This window comes from Emys orbicularis, chromosome 1 (assembly GCF_028017835.1).
Source record: "Emys orbicularis isolate rEmyOrb1 chromosome 1, rEmyOrb1.hap1, whole genome shotgun sequence".
Taxonomy (NCBI): Eukaryota; Metazoa; Chordata; order Testudines; family Emydidae; genus Emys; species Emys orbicularis.
Genome location: NC_088683.1, coordinates 129,154,847 through 129,179,420, shown reverse-complemented (window position 1 = coordinate 129,179,420; position 24,574 = coordinate 129,154,847). Strand labels below are relative to the sequence as shown.

Here is a 24,574-nt window from a genome sequence, read left to right as displayed (position 1 = left end):
GACATTGTTGCTTTTAGATTGTGAAAAATGAAAACAATGTTTTCCACATTTTTATTTTAAAACATTCCAGAATTTTGTATTTACCAAAATCTCAGTTTTTGATAGAAAACAAGATTTCAATATAAAAAGAAAAATGGGTCAGTTTCCAACCATATGAAATGGAAACAACTTCAAAATTCCAACCCGTATTGCAAAATGTTTATGTTTCAATCAGCTCTACATACACATACTTTTTACATAGAGGGTCTCCACATCATGGCAGATTATATTCAGTTCCCTTAATCCTGCACAGCTCCTGGTTTTGGAAGGAAGAACTGCAAAGCAGTCTATTTGTGAGTCTTAGGCTTGGTCTACACTTACCCCCCAAGTCGAAGTAAGGTACGCAAATTCAGCTACGTGAATAACGTAGCTGAATTCGACATACCTTACTTCGAACTTACCGCGGTTCAGACGCGGTCCACACGCGGCAGGCAGGCTCCCCCGTCGACTCCGCGGTACTCCTCTCGTCTAGCTGGAGTACCGCAGTTGACGGCGAGCGCTTCCTGGTTCGATTTATCGCGTCCACACCAGACGCGATAAATCGAACCCGGAACTTCGATTGCCAGCCGTCGAACTACCTCGGTAGTGTAGACATACCCTTGGAGAGCAAGAGAATGGACAGTGAACTTCTGCTCCAGGCTCTCACTGCTATCATGGGGTATAATTAAAATAGGAACCATGATAATCTCTCAAAACTGGCAGAATCTTTGAACACACCTACTATACTACCTTGTTGTGATAAAGCTGCAACCATTAACAGAGTTTTCTTTAAAGAATTAGCCATGAATTGCAGTAAAAGAGCTCTTACTGAGAAGAGGTTCATTGCTTGGGAATGAAACAGTGCCCTGATTTTGCCCCAAGGTCTCCAAGTCCTCCATTTCTGAAGGAGGTAACTGAATCAACTCTTTATTTGGCACCTGAAAGCACAAAAAAATGAAAATAATAAAGTTAGGTTATAAATTGATTAAAACCACCATACAAATTAATGAATTTCTCTCGGAGTCTAAAAAACGATCAAGGCTTACATTTTTCCACTTCACGTGCCATAATCTCTACAAGCTTACTGTAACAATAAAAATGTATTTTCATGAAAAATACATCCTAGCTTTAAAAAAAGACCCACCACATTTTAGTTTCCATACGTAAACTAAATTATTTGGAATGTGAAAATTTGTTTAAAAAAAAAAAAAAAAAAGCTGGTATTTCTGTTATATTTTAAATCTTGTGTTCAGCATGCTAAGATTTAAAATGGTTTTAAATGGTTTTTAGTGCTTACAAGGAGTCTAGGAGTGCCAGGTTGACAGCAGTGGAAACTGAAGTCTTTTCACTTCCAAGATAACAGAGCAAGATCTACCACGTTGGTTTGGCAGTAATCCACTTTTCCTTTAGGGGACTGTCCCTAGGGGCAAGAGGCAGTGATAGCCCTGCCACTGTGGCTGTGGAAGCAGTTTCCCATATAGAAAAATGAAAAGAGTCCCAGTAAAATAAGTTTGTCTTCATCCCTAGTCCATGCACCATTCATATCTGTAATTTAAACAGAGTAGCTCTCTGAGCTCTCTGTTATCTTGGATTCTATGGTGCACATTACAGTAGTGGAAGGGAAAACAACAAGACTTCACTGAAGTAACCAGGAACAACACTAAGTGACACATTCAAAGAGAACCTTTAAATCAACACAATATATAGTTGAAGTGCTGGAGAGTGCTTCTATGACCGTAGGCTGCACTAATTAGAGGGTAGTTCAATATCTATGAGCCAATCAGTTCTTAGAAGGACAGATCTACAGAAATCCATGGGTGGAATGGACATCAGGTATAAAAGAGGGAGAAAGGAAAAAAAAAAATCAATCAGTGTAGCACAATGCTGTTGAAAGAAACTCAGAATCAGAGAAGAAAAGCTATGTTTAAGTGGAAAGACAGCAACTGGATTCACAACAATGTTGTTGGAGGGAAAGAAATAAGTGATTGGGAGTATGGTGTACATTGATAACAGTAAGGGCAGTATTGTACAATCTTGCAAGAAGATTCTTTATGCATACCCGCCCCAGGCTGTGACATCAGTCAACATCACTCTTGGGTTAGACAGAATGGTCGAGAGTCATAGAATATGCGGCTTCTCTACACCTCTTTTAAAAAAAGATTTAAAATTCAGAGGATACACCTCAATGGATTACAATTGTTTAACAGTAGAGGGGGGTGAAAGGTATAGATGAATGGTCATAGTAACCAGACATTTATCTTCATATTGCTGAATTGAATTCAGCCTAGGTGAATATTTTTTTAACTATCTGATGGCTCCGGGGTGGTGGTTTCAATTCATTTCCAAGTTTAGAAAAAAGTCCACATCACAAAAAAAATACCCTCCCCATATCTAGCATTTTTTTGTAGCCTCAGCAAAGATTCCCCAAGACCTGAACAATCTTCTCAGCCCTGAGGGATGGTTCCTCAAGGCTTGAACTGAGGCTCACTGGTGGTGTAGCGAAGAGAAGTTTGTACTCTTGCTGCCTGTGTCATACTGCTTCTGTGAACAGAAGACTTCAATACACAGGATTGTCAAACTTTGCACTGGCACGAATTCACACACAAAAATCAGTTTTAAGGTACATCAAATGTAGGCTCTGAATTATTTGATAGTGACCTTTCACTGAAAATTCTTGGAGTCAATGATATACTTACATTGCTGCATTTTGGAGTTAAAGTTGGAGAAGATTTCCTCATAAGATCAGATGGACTTAACTCACCAATAGATGGAGAACAATGTAACCTAAAAAAATATACATATGCATATTGTACAATACATTTACTGTTGAGTATGAACTTCAATCCCTTCCATTTTAAAATGAGAAACTTATTTAGTCAGAGCATAGCAGTACCCACCAAAAAACCACAGGTGATAAGCTTTGAGACTTCAGACAACACTGCTTTGTCAAAAGCGAAGTTTAAATTCTGTCACACAGCTCACACACTTCCTGCTCCAAATTTTGGTAAAGATAGATATCACGACACGGGATGATAATTAGTAGAACACATTTTTGCTTTTTCTCAATTATCAAAATTAACAGACTTCAGGAAAAACTGTCATGAACACTTCAGTACAAAATTACTCACTCTGGAGCACATAGCTTCCAAATATCAGAATACAGCTGTTCGGAAATAATGGTATAGAACGGGGGGGGGGGGGGGGGGATGTACCCTCCACGTATCTGCTTGATATTTGCTTTTACTTCAAGTGATATTTCATGAAATTCTATCCTTTCCTTAAATTCTGGCTGGAAAATGAAAGTTACCTCTTTGAGATGGACTCTGCACATTCACTCATGAGAGCCATGGTGATGCAGCACCGATGGTAGAACAATCTTGTACTCTTATGCCTTCTCCTGCACCCCCCCTCACTGTTCCTGAACATTCTGAGTGAGAGGCTATAAAAGGGGGGCCATGGAGCTCCAGGTGCCTCAGTTCTTACCACCATCTCCCCAGATTCAAAATTGCAATTAGGACTCTGAGGAAAAGGGGAAGGCAGGCAGGGAGTGTGAATATGCAGAGTCCATTTAGATGAGTACCAGTTATAGGGGAGTAACCTTCATTTCTTTGAGTGAGCTCTGTACATTTGTCATGGGATAGTTTGACAAGCAGTACTACAGTCTCTAGAAGGTGAAGTGCTAAGTCCTAATTGAATTATCATTGTAATACTGCTGTACCAAACTGAGCATCAACTAGGACGCTAGATCTAGGGAGTAGTGCTTTGTGAAAGCATGAATAGAGCTTCAGGTTGCAGTTCTGCTTACTTCTAAAAACTGGGATATGCCTGAGGCATGCCATGAAAGCCACCTTTGCTATTTGGGGTGTTATCTAAACTACAATGGGAGAGAAACAGATTTGCTTGTAGCTTTCCTCTATACAAAACTAACCCATTTAGATAAATGCTGAGATGTACTTGGCTGTCCTTTATTATCACTACCCCTATATGAAATTATAGCTTTGGTGGCTTTCTAAATTCCTGAGAACCATTTAAGTAGAAGGCTATTGCCCTCTTGGCATCCAAAATATGCAGTTTTACTACATCTGGATGTGACCAAGGTCTGGATGGACTGATGGAGGTGTGTAGGAGAGTGGACTCATTGTTGGAGTATCTGCTCACAGCTGGGGTGGGGTGGGGTGGAGCAGCTCTTTCTTCTCTAACGCCCCCTGCCGATGGTTGCTCTGGTCCCGCAGCAGTCTGCTGCTTCTTGCGACTCAGCCATCCAACCAGGTCATGTTTTATTTCTACCCATTTCAGACTAATAAAAAGTCCAACAAATAGTCCCAATCCTTACATCTGGTCTTTGACCCTCAACTCTGGATCCCACCATTGCTACATCCCTGCACTCAGGATTTTCAGTTGTCTTTACTCCCTTCTTACGGGCCTCACATCACCCTTCCCAGTGACTGTTCAGGGAATCCAGGCCCTCCTACTACACTGGGTTCCAATCCAAGGACCCTGTAATCAGCAGCTGAGGTCTGCTCAGTCAGACGTTTTCTGCTACCTCCCTGGACTTCCCTTTTTCCAAGTCCCTTTCTGGGCTCTTGTAATGAGCAATGCCTCCCAGGACTTCTTCCTGGGTGTTCGGTTCCTTCCCTTGGCAGTGTTGCAGATCCACCACAACTCTCATGTCAGGGCTCCCGCAAACAGGCTCCCTGCAGTATTCTACTCCCAAGGTCTTTCCATCTAGGAGTTCTACCCCTGCCAAAATCCTCCAGGGTCACCCTCCTGCTCTTGGGTTTGGCCTCTCCCTGGTTGAGCCAGTTCTTCCCCTTTACTTCGGGGCCCTGCATGAGCCTTCTACTCAACGGGGTATCCCAGCTCTAGTCAGTTCCATCAAAACTTTCTCTGCGTCAACTCCTGCTCTTCTGTTCTTTACTACCAAGAGGGGGACTGCAGGGTTCCTTTCCCTTTCTCCCTGCAGCCCCCTTCTGCTGGGGACCTACTACTTGTATAGCACCACCCAGCTCTTTCCCAGCTGGGCTTCATCTTGAATTAGGCTTTGCTCACCACGCAGGTACAAGCAGGTTAGTTAATTGGCCTCTCAAGCCCACATTAATTCTTTCAAACTCAGGATGGGGTATTCATCACACTACCCCTCAAGACTGTACCCTACCTGCTACAGGGTCTTTTTGCCTTGGGGAGGAGGCTTCTTTAAGTGTGCCTATTATCCACCTGTGCATCCCCCCTTCTCATCTTCCAGGAGCACTATCTGAAACTCCAACCTAAACTTCTCTTTAGCTCCCACCTCTCTCTCTTCAGGGCTCCCACAAGGACTTCTCTACTATTGCTAGTTTTTCCCTCTTAGATTTACTGCCTCCAATACCACATCCTCAGTCCCAACCCCCTTAGGTGCTTCTGCCACCAAGGCCTCTGGCTTTTTCACCCAGCCCTCATGTCGCTGATTGGGGGGGGGGGGGGGGTTAATAGCGGTCCACAGATCCCATATTTTTTTTTAGGGGCAGTGATCTGCATCTCCACAAACATATTATTCAGACTCTGTATTTACCCCAACTTTCACCCAATTTGTTGCAGTGGTAGTACTCCTCTGTGTTCCCTCGAGCCTCCAACTAATAGGGTTTAATTAGCTGTCAGGGCCACAGCCACATCTGTTTTACCTGCAACCATTATACTGGCACTGCAGGACACCCACTCCTTCTCTTCCCCATTGCTCAGGCCCCCAGTCTCTCTCTAGTTGCAGCTCACTTTCCCTTGAGGGCAGTGCCTGTTTAAATGCCCCACTACCGTACCAAAAATCTCCTTGCCCATGCTTTGGCAATAGGTCAAACCTTTTCAGTTATTTCCATGCTTTTCCCCCCAGAGCAAGCCTTCATGTCACAATTTTCATAGGGGAAGGCCTTTCTAATGGGTCTTTCCCTGGCCACCAGCATAGCACACCACCCTGGCTGGTCCTCAGCACTCCTGGCTCCCAAATAATTTTTCTTTACCCTATGCCTGTGGCAACTGAGTGCTTCCTTTCTCAGGCTCTCCAGCAGGTTTGTTGCTCCTTCTCCAATAAGGACAGTCACTCTGTAGATCCAAACTGCACCTCCCACTGCCACTGTTGGTTCTCCAGGAACTGCAACAGTGCCCGAGTCTGCTTTGGGTGCTTAGTCTTTTCCTGAAACAAACCCAGGAAATCTGGCAACCATATACTGTGCCAGAGTGGGAGAGTAGCCCTTTCAAGAAGGCCTCAGTATATACTAACTCCATCCCTCTTTTTTTTTTTTCCTTTCCCTTTTCCTCTTTTCCTTTGCACCAATGACCCTCCTCACTCTCTCCTTATTTGAGGGGTGACTGTTCTGCCTGCATTCTTCGCCTATGTAGAAGAGCAAACTTACAACTAGAGCATCCCCTCACAGCTGGGCGTGGTGTAGGAGCTCTTTCTTCTTTAACTTCCCCTGCCAATGGTCACTCTAGGTCCACAGTGGTCCCCCTCTTCTAGCAACAACATGTGTCCTACGTACATAGTAGAATGAGGAGGAACGGTATTGTTATTTAAAGGCCGGAATACCAATTCTTCTTCTTGATGGTTAGTAGATCTCAAGAGATCTAGCTGTAGATCTAGTGTCATTCAGATTTTTTAAGACTGCATCTGGTCTTGTACTGAACAGACCATCTCCTTAAAAGGCAAGGTCTTCCATATGTGTTCTTATTTCTGGTGAAGGTCAGATGATCTCAGCCACGAATATTGCTTTAATGTGACTGCTGACATCACTGCCCTGGCTGCTGAGTCTCAGGAGTCAAACATGGCTCAGGACTTTCACCAGCTTTTACTAATCTGACAAAAATAGCCTTCTCCCACAGAGAGTACGGGTAGCTGGACAGAACTTGATGATTAGAAACCCCAACATCCACTGATGCAGAAGAGAAAACTTTTTTCTGCTGAAGGCATCAAGCTTTTTCCTTTTTTTGTTGGATGGGGTGAAATATGCCTGTCCTTTTGTTCTAGGAAACAGCAGCAACCACCAGTGAACTGGGAGCCAGATGTTTGTGGAAAAGTGAAAATCTTTCATGTAGTAGAAAAGTTCATCAGACATTACCTGACCAGTTGCAGGATTTGACCATATAATCTTGGCCAGATGCAATAATGGTTCCAAAATGAGGAGTGTCATTTTACTGCTGGAAGGAGCTTCCAAAATAACACACAGGATGAGAAGTCTCTTCCACTGTGAATATTTTCAAAATTGTAGCCATTCTTTCTATTAGTTCATGAAACTGAATATCATCTTCTGATGAAGAAGCTGAGGAGACCCCACATAAGAACATAAGAATGGCCATGCTGGTTCAGACCAATGGTCCATCTAGCCCAGTATCTTCTTCCCACAGTGAATGGTACCAGATGCTTCAGAGGGAATGAACAGAACAGGGCAATTTATATAGAGTGATCCATCCACTGTCATTCATTCACAGCTTTTGGCATTCAGAGATTTAGGAACACCCAGAGCATGTGGTTGCATCCCTGACTATCTTGGCTAATAGCCACTGATGGACCTATCCTCCATGAACTTATCTAATTCTTTTTTTAACTCAGTTGTACTTTTATATATCATCAGGAGACATTGGTTAACTGGTTCCATGCCAGTGTTCTGGAATTCAGTGAGACCTTCTGGTTCATCTTCTGATAAGATATCAGGGACTAACATTGGACAAGGGTCCCTCTGAAGTGGAGGTGTAGATTGATCCAGATGAGTTCGATCCAATGTGCAAAGTTTATCCTGTTCCCTCTGAGGAGAGGAGATCTTTGTAAAGATAGGACTGGTCAGCATCCCTTTAATAGCTAGGCAAAGGCCAGTAAGGTCATCTAACCCAAGATGGTATATTTCATTCTTGACAGTATTCAGCATCAGATTGTCCAACCTATACTCCTAGGGGAATTATGCACCACTGTGCGTGAGCAGAATTCATGTCCGCCGCAGATTTCTTTGCTTCCCCGCAGAAAAATGACTTGCTGACAGGGAAGCTACAAGAGCAGTTACGCACTGCTCCGTAGCTGCGCAGGTACATCGTTTCAAGCACCCAGAGAAGAGGTAAATCACCGCAGGGCTGTGGACACCCCAGCCAGTGGCTCCTACCCTGAGCCAGAATCAGCTGCTAGTCCCAGCTGGGCTGGAGGCAGGGGAGGACGGGATTTCCTCTTCCCCTGCAAAGAGTGGCTGAGGGTCAGACCCACCCCCAGAGACCTCCCTCAGCTGCAGGAAGCTCAGTATCCTTCCCTGTTTCCTGCCCCCATCGCTCTTCAGCTTCAGGGGGAGGGGTCACTGTATGGGGAGCTGCTCCCCCATCCACCCAATCTATGTGCATATGGACCTCTAATACCCAGACACCTCCGCCAATCCTCACCCTGTACCCCCAGAACCCCCCTAGCCCTCCATACCCAACCCCCACCCCATTGTACCTCAACCCCTGCATCTGGAGCCCCCTGCACCCAGACCCCCTGCCTCCGGACTCCTACCCCTGCACCCAGACCACACCCCACTGAGCTGCCTGCACTCAACCCCCCACTCTGAGCCCCACCCCCATAAGCCCCCACATCCAGACCCCCACGCCACTGACCCCCCCCCAACTAGCTGCACCCAGACCCCCAGTTCCCCAGCACCCAGACCCCCCCCGCTGACACCCCCCACGCCTAGACCCCTCCACTGAGCCCCAACCACTTTCACCTGGAAGCCCCTGCAGAGTCCCATTGCCGCTGCACCTGGAAACCCCCCCCCCCCACACACAAGCCTCTATGCATCCAGATCTCCCCACACCTAGACCCCCCACTGAACTGCCTGCACCCATATTGTCCCACACAGAATCCTCTCACCCACACCTGGATCCCCCCACACTGAGACCCTCCACACTTGGATCCTGCCTGGTTGAGCCTGCCTGCCCCACACCTGGTGCAGAGGGGCAAGGCCCCAGGGTGTTTCTAGGATAGGCCCAGGCCTTGTGCTCTGTCAGGGTTGGGTGCAACCTCACCACTGAGTTTGTGTCCTTGGGGTGGGGAGGCTACAGGGAGATCTCCCACCTTTGCACAACCAGTGGCCTGTGCTTCCCACTGCCATGTTGGACCCTTTGCATTTATTTATTGATAAATAAATCTTGCAGAATTTTGCACAATTTTAAAATATTGAGCGCAGAATTTTTAATTTTTTGGCACAGAATGCCCTCATGAGTAATCCTAATATCCCTGTTGGATAAGAGTATTCTGTTTGTCTAAATTAGCTGTATGCTGTGTCAGTTTAATGTTTTCTAGTGTATCTGAGCCACTTCCCAGAGGAAAAAAAGGTGGCAAGTTAACAGGTCTGTACTGGCCTGAGTCGTCTGACTGTGGATCCCAATGCAGATTAGAGAGAATTCAAACTGGAGACAGTATTAATCTTGGTAAGTATAGTACAGAAAATGGTGAGGCAAGCTTCCCTAGGGACCCTGTAGGGGTCCTGAGGAATGTAGCAAAACTTCAGGGGAAACCTGTAACTGGGAGGAGGGTTTTTTACTTTTCTTTCCCAGTGGGGAAGATGGAGGAGGGATACCCAACATTTTAATCTTTTTAAAGATTCCCTAACCTTTCTGCCCAGAGGATCCCTGAACTGGGGTGGCCTTTGGCTCAAAGTATGGTTCTCACTGAAGAGTACAGTTCTGGAATTGACTTATGAAGTTGGGCCATCACTGCAGTAGTGGAAACAGACAACATTGAGGAGTCTGAAGTTGTGTCTGGAGCCTTTTCTGGCCATTTTTTTTTTTTTTTTTTGGAACAGATATGCTTGTTACATTTGTGTATGACCCTTTTTTCCGGATTTATTGTCACCAGGTTCCTTTATTTTTGGTTTGGGCTCCGAAAGTCTTGGAATTGAGGCCATGGGATCTGAGGGGGTCCTGATGTACAGACTGGCCAGCTAACAGAAGCCAATGGCTGCAGCATTTCTTTTGCTCAGAACAGAAGGTGCTGGATCCCAACGATTGCATTCCTGAGGCCTGGTTCTGCCATCAAAGGTCAACACAGGCAGGAGCCCATCTTGTTGAATGGTCAGATCTGATGGTTGCAGATCCTTTGGTACTGTGATGCTAGATTTTACCCCAGTAACGGAGGTCAGTAGTTTGGACAGGATTGTATACTCTTTTGAATCCTTGAAGGAGCTGGGGCTGAAGCAGGTCTATCTGTATTCATGGATTCTAAAAACCTGGAATCAGAAGACTTAGCCATTAAGGCTTCCTGGAGAAGTAATTCCAGAATATTTGGAGCAAGTTTTCACATACCTTATGAGTTATCAGGGTGAAGGTGTGCCATATGGCACAGCAAGATTGAGAATACCTTCTCCCAGCTAAGTCAAATACCTTGCATGGGTGTCTGAAGCTGGGAACACAGCAGGAGAAGAGGCACACCTCTTAAATCCTAGTCTTTTCTCTTTTGGATCTGTGGATTTATGCTGAGGCACAGGAATTGACTTAAATTAATTTAAAAACTCTTTATTTAGAAGAAATTAAATGTAAATGGTTAATTCTACACCAACAGAGCTCGCCAAGGCACTGAGTTTTGAGTCGATGATTCCCAGTTGGAATGACTTGGTGAGGTTCATGGTCTGGCTGCAACTGTGCTTGGAAGAAACTGAGGTGGCTGGAATGCCAGACCGCCATTTAGAACCTCAGCCTCACAATATTCAGGAACAGTGAGTAGAGGGATGGTCTGTAAGGGCTTTCCAACAGCACTGCTACAAGAAGGTTCCACGTCAGAGCTGCACTGATGGCACATCTCTTAAGTATGAGCAGGCAAAGGCCATTTGAAGATAACATTATTTCTAGTCCCCAGGTATCTGTTCTAATCTAATTAAAGTGAAGATGTAACAAATCCAGAATAATACAATTTTTAGAAATCTGGGTGAATAAGCAAACTTTTTAAAATAAAGAATGACTAGCATACTACTAAGATGGTTATCAGGTCAGTGCTCTGCACTGTCATGCAGGAATCTCAGGTTAAGTTGCTATACCTGGTCTCTAAGGTAGTGTACCAATGGTGAACCAAAAAACACCAACTCATATGACATGATAAAATAAAAGCAGTACATTGGTGCATTCCCATTTAATTACTTATGCTTCCCGCATCACATTCTACTCTTCTTTGCTTAAAAGTTTAGAATACAATTTCAATTTTCATTACCTTTCTAAGTTTAATACTTCATTTGCAATCTCAGTTCCTATGCTTCCAGCACCAAGTATTGTTCCAGTGGACATCCCAGGAACACTGGGAAAAGACTGCTTTGAAGTATCTACAATTACAAAAAGAAAATTAAGTTGAAGTTCATTAAATAGTTAAAATATTTTCACTATACAGCAGGAAACAATTAACCCATCTCTTCTCAACCTTTATTAACCTCTTATTTACATAAAACAGATTCCTTACTTGTGTTACTAACAACTTAGAGAGAATTTTATAAATCTAATTTGATTTTCATCGTTCACTTATCTTCGCATTTTACTAAGCTTGACCAATGAAACTATTACATTTCATTTACAATCAGTGTGGACCACTTTAAATCATGATTTAAATTGGCAAACATTTTGCATTTGTATTTTTTAGTTATTTTCCTAGAGAAAGGTTAATTCTCATTAATTAGTAACCATTAAAACACATTGATGTGCAATAAAATATAGCATTTATGCTAACTTTTGTGCTTTTTTTTTTTTTTTTGGCTAACCAGGAAGATACAGTGTATCTACACAAGTTTATTTAAGCTATTGTACAGCTTAATTTACATTTATTCAGATTCTTCATTTTTACATCTTTTATTTATGTTAGTGAACAATGCACTTATTACATGCTGATTTTTTACTTGTAATTTGTGTCAAGTTCTATGCGATGAAAATTAAAATTAAATTAATGTTTTTATTAGCTAAATGTGCTGGATATCTAAGAAAAGTTTTCAACGTTTATCAGAACATGTTTTGCATTTAAAACTGACTGATTTATTAAACATAGGAAGCATTATCTGTAGTTAGTGAACTGAACACAATGTTTCTAGTCACCATGTCCTTCAAGATTGCCATTGAACTGAACTGGTTAAATAAACTGAAATGAAGAAAATATTCTCTCTGCACTTGCACAAGACTCATAAAAATGACCATACTGGGTCAGTCCAATGGTATATCTAGCCCAGTATCCTCTCTGACAGCAACTAATGCCAGATGCTTCAGAGGGAATGAACAGAACAGGGCAATTATTGAGTGATCCATCCCCCGTCATCCAGTTCCAGCCTCTCGCAGTCAGAGGCTACAGACACCCAGAACATGGGGTTGCATCCCTGACCATCTTGGCTAACAGCCACTGATGGACCTATCCTCCATGAACTTATCTAATTCCCTTTTGAATCCAGTTATACTTTTGGCACAAAACCCCTTGGCAACGAGTTCCACAGGTTGACTGTGCATTGGTGAAGAAATACTTCTGTTTGTTTTAAATCTGCTGCCTATTAATTTCATTGGGTGATCCCTGGTTCTTGTGTTATGTGAAGGAGTAAATACCACTTGCTTATTCACTTTCTCCACACCACTCATGATTTTACAGACCTCTATCATATCTCCCCTTATTCATCTCTTTTCCAAGCTGAAAAGTCCCAGTCTTTTTAATACCTCCGCATATGGAAGCTGTTCCATACCTTTAATCATTTTTGTTGTCCTTCTCTATACCTTTTCCAATTCTAATATATCTTTTTTGAGATGGGGCGACCAGAACTGCACTCAGTATCCAAGCTGTGGGCATACCATGGATTTATATAGTGACATTATATTTACTGACTTATTACCTATTCTTTCCTAATGGTTTCCAACATTATGTTAGCTTTTTTGACTGCTACTGCACATTGAGCAGATATTTTCAGAGAACTATCCACAATGACTCTAAGAGCTCTTTGTTGAGTTGTAACAGCTAATTAGCCTGTCCCACTGATTTATCATCCTTCCACCAAGTTTACGTGATGCCTGTTATATCAATATCCTCATTTAATCCCAGTCACGCAAGTTCACCCATACTAGTATTCAGATTTCTAGCATTTGTATACAAGCACTTATAAAATTTGTCAAGTTTTAGCTGTCTGCCATTATGTGATGTAACTGAATGGAATTCTTTCATTTGACTATTTCTCTTCAGCTCCTACCTGTACTTTAGCAACTTCTATCCTCTCCTATTTACTAGGATATAGAGAATCCCTGTTAAAAATCCTCCCCAATGGATGTTTCTGTCCGAACCGTGTGCTCCTCTGCACCTGTCAGCTTTCTTGCAGCCCTTAGGTTGTAGAGGAGTTTTTAAACTTTTTAATTTTACATGTTAGCAATCTGGTTCCATTTTGGTTTATGTGGAGCCTATACAGTAAGGATGCCAAATCTTTGCCAAAAGATTCCCCAGTTCCTAGAAAACCAAACCCCTCCTTCCTACACCATCATCTCATCCACGCATTAAGACCCTGCAGCTCTGCCTAACTGGCCCTGTGCATGGAACTGCAAGCATGCTACCATGAATGTCCTGGACTTTTAGGCAAGAGACCTAGCAGCCTAAATTTGACCTTCAAGATCTCTCTCGTACCTTTCCCTGCTATCTATGTGTACCATGACCTCCCCAGCACTGCACATAAGCTTGTCTAGATGTCTCGAGAGACCCACAACCTTTGCACACAGTAGGCAGTTCACCACGCCATTCTCCCAGCTATCTAATGATCAAATCCCTCATTACTATTATCTGTCTCTTCCTAATAACTAGGATTCCATGTGAGAGGATACCATGACACCATCTGGAAGGAGGGTCCCAACTATGGGATTGTTTCCCTCCACCCCACTTTGATGTTCTCCTTCCCTAAGACTTTCATCCTCCTCAACAGCACAGAGGCTGTCAGACTGGGGGTGGGACTGATATGTCCAGAAAGTCTCATCTATGTACCTCTTTCTCTGTCTTCCTTAGCTCCTCCAGTTCAACCACTCTGGTCTTCAGAGCCCATACCTGGTCTCTGAAGGCCACAACCCCCTGCACTGAATGCATACACACACCACCCGCCCAAAAGGCAGGTAATCATACATGCTGTATTCAGTACAACAAACAGGATAGCCCCCTACTCTGCTGCTGGACTTCTGCCTGAATTCTTTTTACTCCTGCAGCTTTTTTTGTTTTTGTTTCCTACTTCTGTCAAAAGCTGTCAAAAGCTGGTTCCAGGTGCATTGCCAGTGACTTCCACCAGTTCAGTGGTTTTACTTTCTTTAAAACTTCAGCAGCAAATATGTACTGCTTAATTGTTTTAAATTTACATTATCTTCATAAATTATAGTAAATTTAGGCCTTAACATAAGTTGTCTGAATTTAAATTTAAATTTTAAATAGTTTTTTTTAAAAGGCTACATTTAAATAAAAATCTGATTTTAAACAAAAAACTGATTTTAATGTGTTTTTTAAAGCACTGACAATCAATTTCATGTTTTTCTACACATGCACTGTGCTGCAGTTTACCAAACTGCAAAGGAATGTTTAAAAATTGTGGTTTCTTTTAAAGTCACCTTTTATTAACCTTGCAGGTTCTGTAACCCTAACCCTCCTTTTCCTTGAAAAAACACAAACATTTAAATATAAATACTCATACTGTCCGTGCTTTGTTTCCTATCAAGAGTGCAAATAGCATAAGAATTTTTTTTTCCATTTTACTTAATTTTTTTTTTTTAAATCTGTGTACAAAGCCCAGCTAAAAGAGGATGAGTGAAAAAGAAAAGGTCTGTGGCTTGATGACATAGCAAGTAAGGAAGCAGGTAGACAGCTGATTCTATTTACAGCATATAAACACAGAGATAAATTTATCAGTACCATCCTACATTCCATAATTGGGTATACATAAACATCCCAACATTATAACAAATATTACCATGATTAAACTCAGAATGAACCATTCAGCTTTTATTTTGAACTTGGCTCTGTGGAAGCAGTGTATCATTCTGCCTAGCTGAAAATCCAGGTTTAGGAGAAGGTGAATAAGGGAGATCAGGCATATAATCATGATACTGTGGATCACAAGGGGATGCAGTGAGCTACATGAGCTAGAGATGCTATGTTTAACTACAGAGCATCACGTGAGTTGGCTTTGAGAAAGCTTATTTTCCTCACACACCCCACTTGGATCAGATGGTCACAGGACCCAGATTATTCCAATACTATATACTAATCACTTATGGAATGATCTTATAAGAAATGTACATACTACAATGACAACATTTTGTGAACTAAAAACTGTACTTGCCTTCTGAGGACTGGGAACTACAGGGTAGTAATGCTTCTTCTCCTGACTCATTGTGACCCCTTAGAATTTAATAGCACAGAAAAAAAAAAACAGTAAAATTTAAAAACACAATACATAGTACAGGCGAGTCTCATCTTACGCTGGGGTTACGTTCCGCTGTCAGCACGTAAAGCGAAAATCGCGTATAATCAAAATTACATTGAGTGTAATGGCAGGCGGAATCGCCCGCACTACAGGTACAGTATTTAAATGGTTATTTTTCTCTTTTTTGTTTTGTTTTGTTTTTGCAAATTCACGCATGTTAAATGCGCGTAAGATGAGACTCGCCTGTATACTTGGTATTAGATTTAAAGCAGTACATGAAACAGAGTAAAACATGTCACAATTCTGAGCACATGACAAAGTTATATATGTTTGATCCTTTTGCACCAGAAAAACTGAATTCCTACTGCTAAATAGCAATGCCCTGTGTGGTATTGCTTTGTGCCAGGACAATCCCACTTTCTGTGGCATCAGGTGAAAGATTCAGCTCCACTTGTTCGCCAGTTTTGTTTAGGTTATATTTTACAACTAGTGAAGGAAGCTGGAGCAACAGAAAACACAAGGAATTAGACCATACTCCTCTATCATGAGGCAGTGAGGAATGCACTTCATCTAAAACCTGCCCAGGCACATGACACACCAGGATGGGCAATCCTAATGTGCAAGGGGACCCATGTTTGATCTGCAGATTGGTGAAGCAGAGCTGCTTAGGCCCACGTCTGAGGAAAGTCACATAAATGCCTCCAAGCACCTCAGGATGGATCTGTGCTCCCTTCTTCCCAGCTTAAAGAGTAGTAAATTCCATGCAAACTTCTGCCAGGAAGGGCAGAGAACCAAGGTTCTTTTCTTGTGTCTCTATGGAAAAGCTACCTCTATATTCTCCAGGGTATGTTTTGTGGTTGTGTATGTATCTCTCTCGCTCATTCTCAGCCCCAGTTATCAAGGGAATCGGGATAGTTCACCGAAATGGGCCCCATCTGAACTCCCTGGCTGAAAAAAGTGTTTTGGGGCACATATCCATTCTGTTAGACTGATAGCCACTGATCAAGAGCATAAGAATGAAACAGACACAGGGATGGATTTTAAAGTGGGAGGCAGCAACTTAATAAAGTTTTAACTTTAATACCAGGCAATTACTCGGGTCCAACATGGTGCCTCTTGCTAAATAAGTATTCAGGTTTGACCCCCGTCTTGCGCCATCTCAGGCGGTTAGCTGGTGCTGTGCGACCAAACGCCCCTCTGTTCCTTCTCTACTGCAGAGAATAAGTATTAAACTCCGAAGTAGAGGGGAAGAGAAACGGAGGATGAGTAGTGGAGCACCCACAGGGAAACATCTCGAGGAACCTACGTTACTGCACACGGTGAGTAACTCTCTCTTCTTCGAGTGCTGTCCCTGTGGGTGCTCCACTTTAGGTGACTTCAGAGCAGTGCCCTCCGATGGAAGAAGGGGGCTTTGGTGTTGAAGGAGTAAGAGAAGACAGTACAGTGAGCCCAAAGAAGGCATAAGATGTTGCAATGCATAATGCTGCGTGAAGGTATGGATTGAGGCCCAGGTTGCAGCCTTACAGATGTCCGTGATGGGCACGTTGTTAAGGAAAGCAACAGAGGTCGAGAGGGCTCTGGTGGAATGTGTGCGAATCCCTGTGGGGTTTGCCGGTCACATTGATGGTAGCATAGTTTTATGCAATTGGAGATCCACTTGGAGAGCCTCTGTTTGGCTATGGCACTCCTTTTGGAGCATTCAGTGATGGAGACGAATAGTCTGGGTGATTTACGAAATGGTCTTGTTCTGTCTATATAAAAGGTCAATGCCCTCCACGCGTTGAGAGTATGAAGTGTGGTGTTTTTTATCCTCGTGAGGTTTAGGGTAGAATGTCAGTAGGTAAATGGGTTGATTGAGGTGGAAGGTTGAGATGACTTTAGATAAAAACTTGGGGTGCAGTCTCAGGATACTTTATCTTTAAAAAAGACAGTATATGGGGGTCTGCCATGAGAGCACTCAACTCTCCTACACGTCTGGCAGATGTAGTGGCCACTAGAAACGCCACCTTCATGGAAAGGTGTAGGAGTGAGCATGTAGCCATAGGTTCAACTGGGGAACTGGTGAGGACCCAAAGGACTAGGTTGAGACCCCATGGTGTAGTGGGATCGCATAGCTCTGGATAGACATTGGTGAGGCCTTTGTGGAAACGTTTGGTGAGAGGGTGAGCAAAGACAGAGCGTTGATCCCCTTGTGGTGAAAAGCTGTAATAGTGGAGAGGTGAACTCGTATTGAAACTCATGGAGAGACCTTACCTTTTAAGTTCTAAGAGGTAATCGAATATTGAGGGTAAGGAGGCTTAAAAGGATGCCATCTGTTTTTGCTGGCACCAAGCATCAAATCTCCGCCACTTGAGTATGTATGTGTGGCAGGTAGTTGCTCTGCGACTATTCAATAATATGTTTTGTACATCTTTCGAGCAGGTCATCTCAGATCCCTTGAGTCATGGAGGAGCCACGCTCTGAGATGGAGTTGTTGCGGATCCAGATGCAGGGTGCAACCCGAGCTCTGGGACAGCAGATGAGGCAGAAGCGGGAGCGTGATTAATGGACCCACCACCATCCTGAGAAGGTAAGGATACAAGGTTTGTTGGGACCATGCAGGGGCTATTAGAATTACTTTCGCTCTCTCCTACCTGATCTTGTGGATCACACAGTTCAGGAGGGGGATGGGAAGGAAGGCATATAGGAAGGGAGCGTTCCACTTGATGAGCAAGGCGTCGCCTTAGGAATGTATGCCAAGACCTGGCCTGGAGCAAAAAGGGGTATCTGGTATTTTATGTGGTTGCAAAGAGATCTATCTGTGGGACCCCCCACACTGTTGAAATATGCTTTGGAGTATGCGGTTGTCTAGCTCCCACTTGTGGTCCTGAGAAAAGTGCCTGCTTACGATATCTGCTGTGGTGTTCTGGCATTCAGGTAGGTATGAGGCCGAGATGTGGATACGGTACCTGATGCACCATTGCCAGAGTCTCATGGCTTCCATGCATAGGGATTGTGATTGTGCTCCCCCTTGTCTGTTTATGTAAAATAGAACAAGCTGTGTTGTCCATAAGGATCTGAATGGCCTTGCCTTTGATGATTGGTAAGAAGTGGGAGCAGGCGTTGCAGACGGCTCGTAGTTCTAACAGACTTATATGGAGAAAGGATTCTGCAGGGGACCAGCGACCCTGGACAGAATGCAGATGCAGGTGTGTCCCCCATCTGAGGAGCGAAGCATCTGTGGAGATGGTTAATGTTGGCGTCTTCTGAAGGAAGGGCACCCCCGTGCAGACGTTGTCTGGGTTTGTCCACCAGAGTAGAAAGTCTTATTTTGTCCGACATTTGTTTAAGCTGTGTTTGTGCAGGACATAATGTATACGGAGCCACCCTTGGAGGCAACGCATGTGTAATCTCACGTGACTGATGACGAAAGTCGTGGGAGCCATGTGACCGAGAAGTTGTAGGCAAGTCCTGATTGATACCTGGGGACTGATTCATGTTGTGGCTATGAGATTGGTTAGAGCAAGGAAATGTTGTCATGGTAGGGAGGCTATGGCCTCAGGAGAGCTGATATGGGCCCCAATGAACTCCAACTTTTGCACTGGCGTTAGAGTGGACTTTTGTGCATTTATTTGGTGGCCTAATCTCATGGAAAGGGTCTCCGTCTGTTCGGTGGCTTCTAACGCCACTTTCCGTGTTGGTGCTTTCAGCAGGCAGTCGTCCAAGTATAGGAATATCATGATCCCGTTTCTGCGGAGGTAGGCCACCATCACTGCTAGTACTTTAAAAAAAACCCCAAGGGACAGTGTATAGACCGAAAGGAAGAACCTGGTATTGGAAATGTTCCTGGCCAATAGTAAATTGGAGAAACCTCCAATGGGAAGGATGGATAGTTATATGAAAATACGCATCCTGGAGGTCAAGAGCCAAGAACCAATCCCCTCTCTCTAGTGGGACCATCTTGAATCGTTGTGTCCTGACGAACTTGTTGAGTTGGCCTAGGTCGAGTATTGGTCTCCATCCACCCAACTTCTTCTTCATGAGAAAATAGTGGGAATATAGCCAAAGAGTAAGTCTTGCGGCCGAAATGGTAGAGGCTTTTCTAGTCCTTATCATGAGGTGTGGTCTTGGGCTGTTGTCTGCCACGTTCATGGACTGCGTTGACCACCAGTGAATTGGGTGTCGGTTGGGAGAAAAGGAACTCTGTGCCCTTTGCTGGCACATACTATTTTTTGTCAGACCTCTTGCTGGTTGGAGGAGCAGTTGCAGGGGTCTGTCAAATGGTCTTGACAGGTTCCATTATCGCGCTGTTCATTGGCAAAGCTATTTTGGACGAAGAGGAGGTGTTCAAGATGTCCACCAGTTTGCGTTGTGTCACCTGGACCTCTTCCAGATAGATGTCCAGAGAGCTAGCCATTCTTTTAAATAGGTCCTGGAATTGTTCGAAATCATCCCCTCCTATATTAGGGGGAGAAGGCAGGACGGTTTCGCCTGGGGAGGATGACGACAGGTGGGTAGGTGGTGCCCCTTCCTGGTATGGGGGTTCTTCCTCCTCTTCCTCTCCTTCTCCAGCCAGTTCCGAAAGTCCAGGCACCGAAGGTGCAGGCGATTGCTATGTGCTGAGTCTAGAAGTGGTGGGTAATCCCTGTTGTGTGGGGTAAATTGCCCATGGGTTCCAGTATGCCCATTGGGATTTGAGAGGCATAGGTGGACCCCAGAGTTGGCCATACCACTGTAGATGTTTAGGATCAGCATAGTATGCCCCCCTGAAAGGATCCAGATTTGGGTGGCTCATGGTGGGCAGGAGATTGCGGGAGAGAATCCATTTGTCCCTCCTCGCTGTCCTCATCCTCACTCGAAAAAGGAAGAGCAGAGCATGATGGAGTGGTAATGAGACTCGGTGCCGAGTGTGCTGGGATCATGTCAGTGCCAAGGATGGGACAGTCAGGCGTAGATCAGATGATGAGATCTTTGTGCCGTATGAGCTGCTGTGGTGTCTGCATGATCTGCACCAGGGGCTGTGCTTGCGGTGGTGCCGGGAGCCGCGGCACATACGTCAGCACTGTAGGCTGTGCCGGTGTGTACACAGAGTGTATATTGGGGTTCGAGGACTGAGCCACGGTCTGCACCGGTGCCACGCTGCTGTGTGTTGATTGTGGCTTTGGCTGAGTCAGTGCCGAGGCATGGGGTTTTGATTTCTCCTTAGCACCTGTGTCCGCGTTGGCTCTTTTAGAGTCCTTAGCTCTCACGGTACTGGCGGTGCCGGATTGTCTCACTATCTCGGCTCCGGGCACTGAAGGTGCGGTCAGTGCCGATGCAGTTTGCCCAATCGCAGAATGGTACTTTGTGGCCGATTTGGGGATGTAGTTACCCGCTTTTTAGACCCTTTTTTATTGGGTTCATCAGAAGTCTGTATGGAGGAGGGACCCTTATCAGAAGCCATGGTTGGCGAGGCTTATCCAGGGGAAGTCCAGGCTTCAGGCTCAGAAGGTCTGAGAGACTTCTCCATTTGAAGGAGTTTGAGTTGCAAGTCTCTAGCCTTTCTTGAAAGCTGGAGTAATAGAAATGGTATGATATTTAATAGTGCAAAGTGCCAGGTCATGCACTTGGGGACTAACAACAAGAATTTTTGCTATCAGCTGGAGACTTATTAGTTGGAAGCCACAGAGGAGGAGAAAGTCTTGGGTGTACTGGTTGATCACAGGAGGACTATGAGCTGCCCATGTGATGCAGCTATGAAAAAGGCATCCTAGAATCATATTAGCATCAGGCAAGATATTTCCAGTAACTATTGAGAAGTGTTATTACCACTATACAAGGCACTGGTGAGACCTCATTGGGAATAGTGTGTGCAGTTCCGGTCTCCCATGTTTAAGAAGGATGAATTCAAACTGGAACAGGTGCAGAGAAGGGCTACTAGCATCAGAGGAATGGAAAACCTGTCTTATGAGAGGAGACTCAAAGAGCTTGGCTTGGCTAACCAAAAGAAGTTGAGGGAAGATATGTTTGCTCTCTATAAATACATCAGAGGGATAAATACCACGGAGGGAGATGAATAATTTAAAAGTTAAGCGCCAGTGCTGACACAAGAATAAATGGATATAAATTGGCCATCAACATGTTTAGGGTTGAAGTTAGACAAAGGTTTCTAACCCTCTGAGTAGTGAAGTTCTGGAACAGCCTTCTGGAGCAGTGGGGGCAAAAAATCTAACGGATTTGAAGGCTGAGCTTGATAAGTCTACCTACAATGGCATGTGGCCCATTTGTGACTGCTAGCAGCAAATATCGCCAGCAGCTGGAGATGGGACATGAAATGAGGAGGGTTCCAAGTTAGTACAGAGAATTCTTCCCCAGGTGTCTGGCTGGTGGGTCTTGCTGACATGCTCAGGGCTAACTGATCACTATACTTGGGGTTGGGAAGGAATTTCCCCCAAGATGAGAGTGGCAGAGACCCTGGGGGATTTTCACCTTCCTCTGCAGCATGGGGCACGGGTCACCTGCAGATTTAAACTAGAGTAAAGGGTGGATTCCCTGTAACTTGAAGTCTTTAAATCATGATTTGAGGACTTCAGTATTTCAGCCAGAGGTTCTGGGTTTATTACAGCAGTAGGTGGCTGAGGTTCTGTGGCCTGTGATGTGCAGGAGATCAAAAAACTAGATGATCATGATGGTCTCTTCTGGCCTTGTATCTAGGATTCAACTAATTGCACAGAGTTTGTATTTCCTAGCCCTGTTTTTCTCATTAATCATCATTTTTTAAAATAAATAGCTTTATATTAATGATATTCCTAATTAAGACAAAAAATAAGATGCAGATTCACTTCACCAGTTACTTACAACACTACAGTGTTGGTTGATACAATGTACTCCAGTTCTTTGGTCCATGGATTGATGAAACTAAACCATTGACTCTTCAATGTAATGAAAGTTCCATCTTTTGCTCTGAATTTGTAGGAATTTGTAAATATTTTTTCTTTACTCTGCAACACTAAATAAGAAAAAAAACAAAATAAGCTCATTCTGATTTGTATACACAGGACGACACAACCGACTTTAAAAATCTGTTTTGATAACTCCGTTTTGGTAGCCACACAACCAATAAAACAATTTCAATTTAATATAGTGTCAACAATGTGCTTGGTACTTTCCAGATAAGCACAAAGACTGGATTCCAATTAAATTTCAAACTTAGCCATCTGATCAGACATGAAGCAGAGCCCATCATCTGGGCTCTTGCAAGTCAACAGTGGGAAGATTTGAGGCTTGGTGGTTCTTTAAATTCAATATTTAATTACATGACTACTATTTGCTATACAGGACCGCTGCTTCATTCAGTGCACAGGATGGACAGAGATTGAGGCAGAGGGTTAAGGGAAGAGAAAAGAAAATTCTCTTGTGTTTAAGGCACTGGACAGGATCCAGGAGAGAGGGCTCTACTACAGATGTTATATGTGATACAAGGCAATACTTAATGAGGGCCTTATTTCTAACATTTCCTAACTCTTGAGTACTTGATTTTCTTTTCTTTTAACATAGTGTTTATATGTAATTTATATAGGAAGTACCAAGCATTTCATACCTGCTTTGTGTTTATCAGCTAGATGATTGTGATCATCTTGATGGAAGTACTCATAACAAGAAGTTCCTAGAAGCTCTTGCGGCAGATACCCTAAAATTGCTGTTGCACTGTTAGGCAATAAGAAGAGAGAATTCACACATAATTAAAACACTTTATTCAGCATCTTATGCCAATATCATACAAAACAGAAAAAACATATTTAAAGGGGATGTTTATTTGTGTTTGAAAACAAAATTCTACTACAACAGGTACAGATCTAAGCAAGTATAAGAAATAAATGATGGTTAAGCAGTAGATTACCTTGAATCCATTTGCAATAGAAACAAGATATTAACATTGTTATGTTAGCTAGTACCATTAGACACAAAATAGTTCAAACCCATATTTCGCAGAGAACATTTGTATTATGTATACATTTAAACAATTAGGATGTACTGCACTGTTAGTTCTACAAGCTAGCTCACTATACAGAGAAGAGGTTGATTTAAATTATTTAGAAATCCCACTGTTCAATGAATCTAAAAAAAATGGATATATTTTAAGTTATTGATTTGTATTCTTCTAGTGAGAATGAAGCACTTAGCTTTGTCTCCAAGTGTTACAAGTCAATATTACTTGAAATAATGGTGTTTAAACAGTTACTTTCATTCTATATTAACAGGCTTCATCCTCACAGATGAAAGACAGAATTGTCTAGATAAAGTACAGTAAAGCAACCTTATAGTATTTCTACTTAAAGTACTGAGATACAAAATAAGAAAAACTGACAACTGAGTCCACCATAAAGTATGTGTTTTAAACAAACTAGTAACACATGGACAAACTCTCATGCTTATTAAATAATTTGTTGGCATAATTTAAATGTGCTGCATGAATTTTAAGAAGCAAGATTAATGATTTTCTGGTTAAATTCTAACTGCTGACACTTATGCTTAGTTTTCTCAAATTCTAATTTGAGATTTTTGACGAATTAGTTTAAAAGCATTGCGATGGACTGTGCTCCCCACACTAGCCCAGCAAGATCTGAATTGGGCTGGTGGGTCCAATTAGCTAATTAGGCTGCAAACAGGGGCACTTTAGAGGCAGAGGCTCACCTGTGCAGGAACAGAGAGGGTCTATAAAGCCAGGAAGCTGGCAACAGACAGGGGCTGCTAGGAAATTGGGGGCTGCTGGGAAAGGCTGCAGGAAGGCAGGCAGCAGTCACTCCCTGGGAAGAGGTGAAATCTCCTACCTTGGAGGTTTTTAAGGCCCGGCTTGTCAAAGCCCTGGCTGGGATGATTTAGTTGGGAATTGGTCCTGCTTTGAGCAGGGGGTTGGACTAGATGACCTCCTGAGGTCCCTTCCAACCCTGATATTCTATTCTATGATTCTAAGCGGGTTTGCAGCTGGTACACCCAGGACAAGGAGGGAAACTAGGAGTTGTAGGAAGTAGTCCAGGGAAGGAGGAGTGAGGGCTGGGAGAGGAAAGCCCAGAGCTGCTGGGTTGAGGGTCCCTGGACTGGAACCTGAAGTAGTGGGTAGGCCCGGGTTTTCTTATCAGCCACTGATGCCGTGGCATAGACCAGACGCAGGGCAGTTAACTGGAAGACAGCCTAAGTCACTGTGGGAGTGACAGAGATTTGAAGGA

At 43.5% G+C, this 24,574-nt stretch overlaps 1 protein-coding gene across 1 annotated transcript in view; it reads right to left on the bottom strand.

Moving 5' to 3' along the window:
* BMAL2 (basic helix-loop-helix ARNT like 2) overlaps positions 1–24,574 on the bottom strand; it is a 43,825-nt gene that overhangs the window by 587 nt on the left and 18,664 nt on the right. Inside the window, exons 9-14 of the mRNA XM_065410228.1 lie at positions 22,948–23,054; positions 22,206–22,356; positions 15,306–15,364; positions 11,198–11,306; positions 2,715–2,802; positions 848–956 (exon numbers count right to left, since the gene is read on the bottom strand). Of these exons, the coding sequence (XP_065266300.1) occupies positions 848–956; positions 2,715–2,802; positions 11,198–11,306; positions 15,306–15,364; positions 22,206–22,356; positions 22,948–23,054 (623 nt within the window). The remainder of the gene's footprint in view (positions 1–847; positions 957–2,714; positions 2,803–11,197; positions 11,307–15,305; positions 15,365–22,205; positions 22,357–22,947; positions 23,055–24,574) is intronic.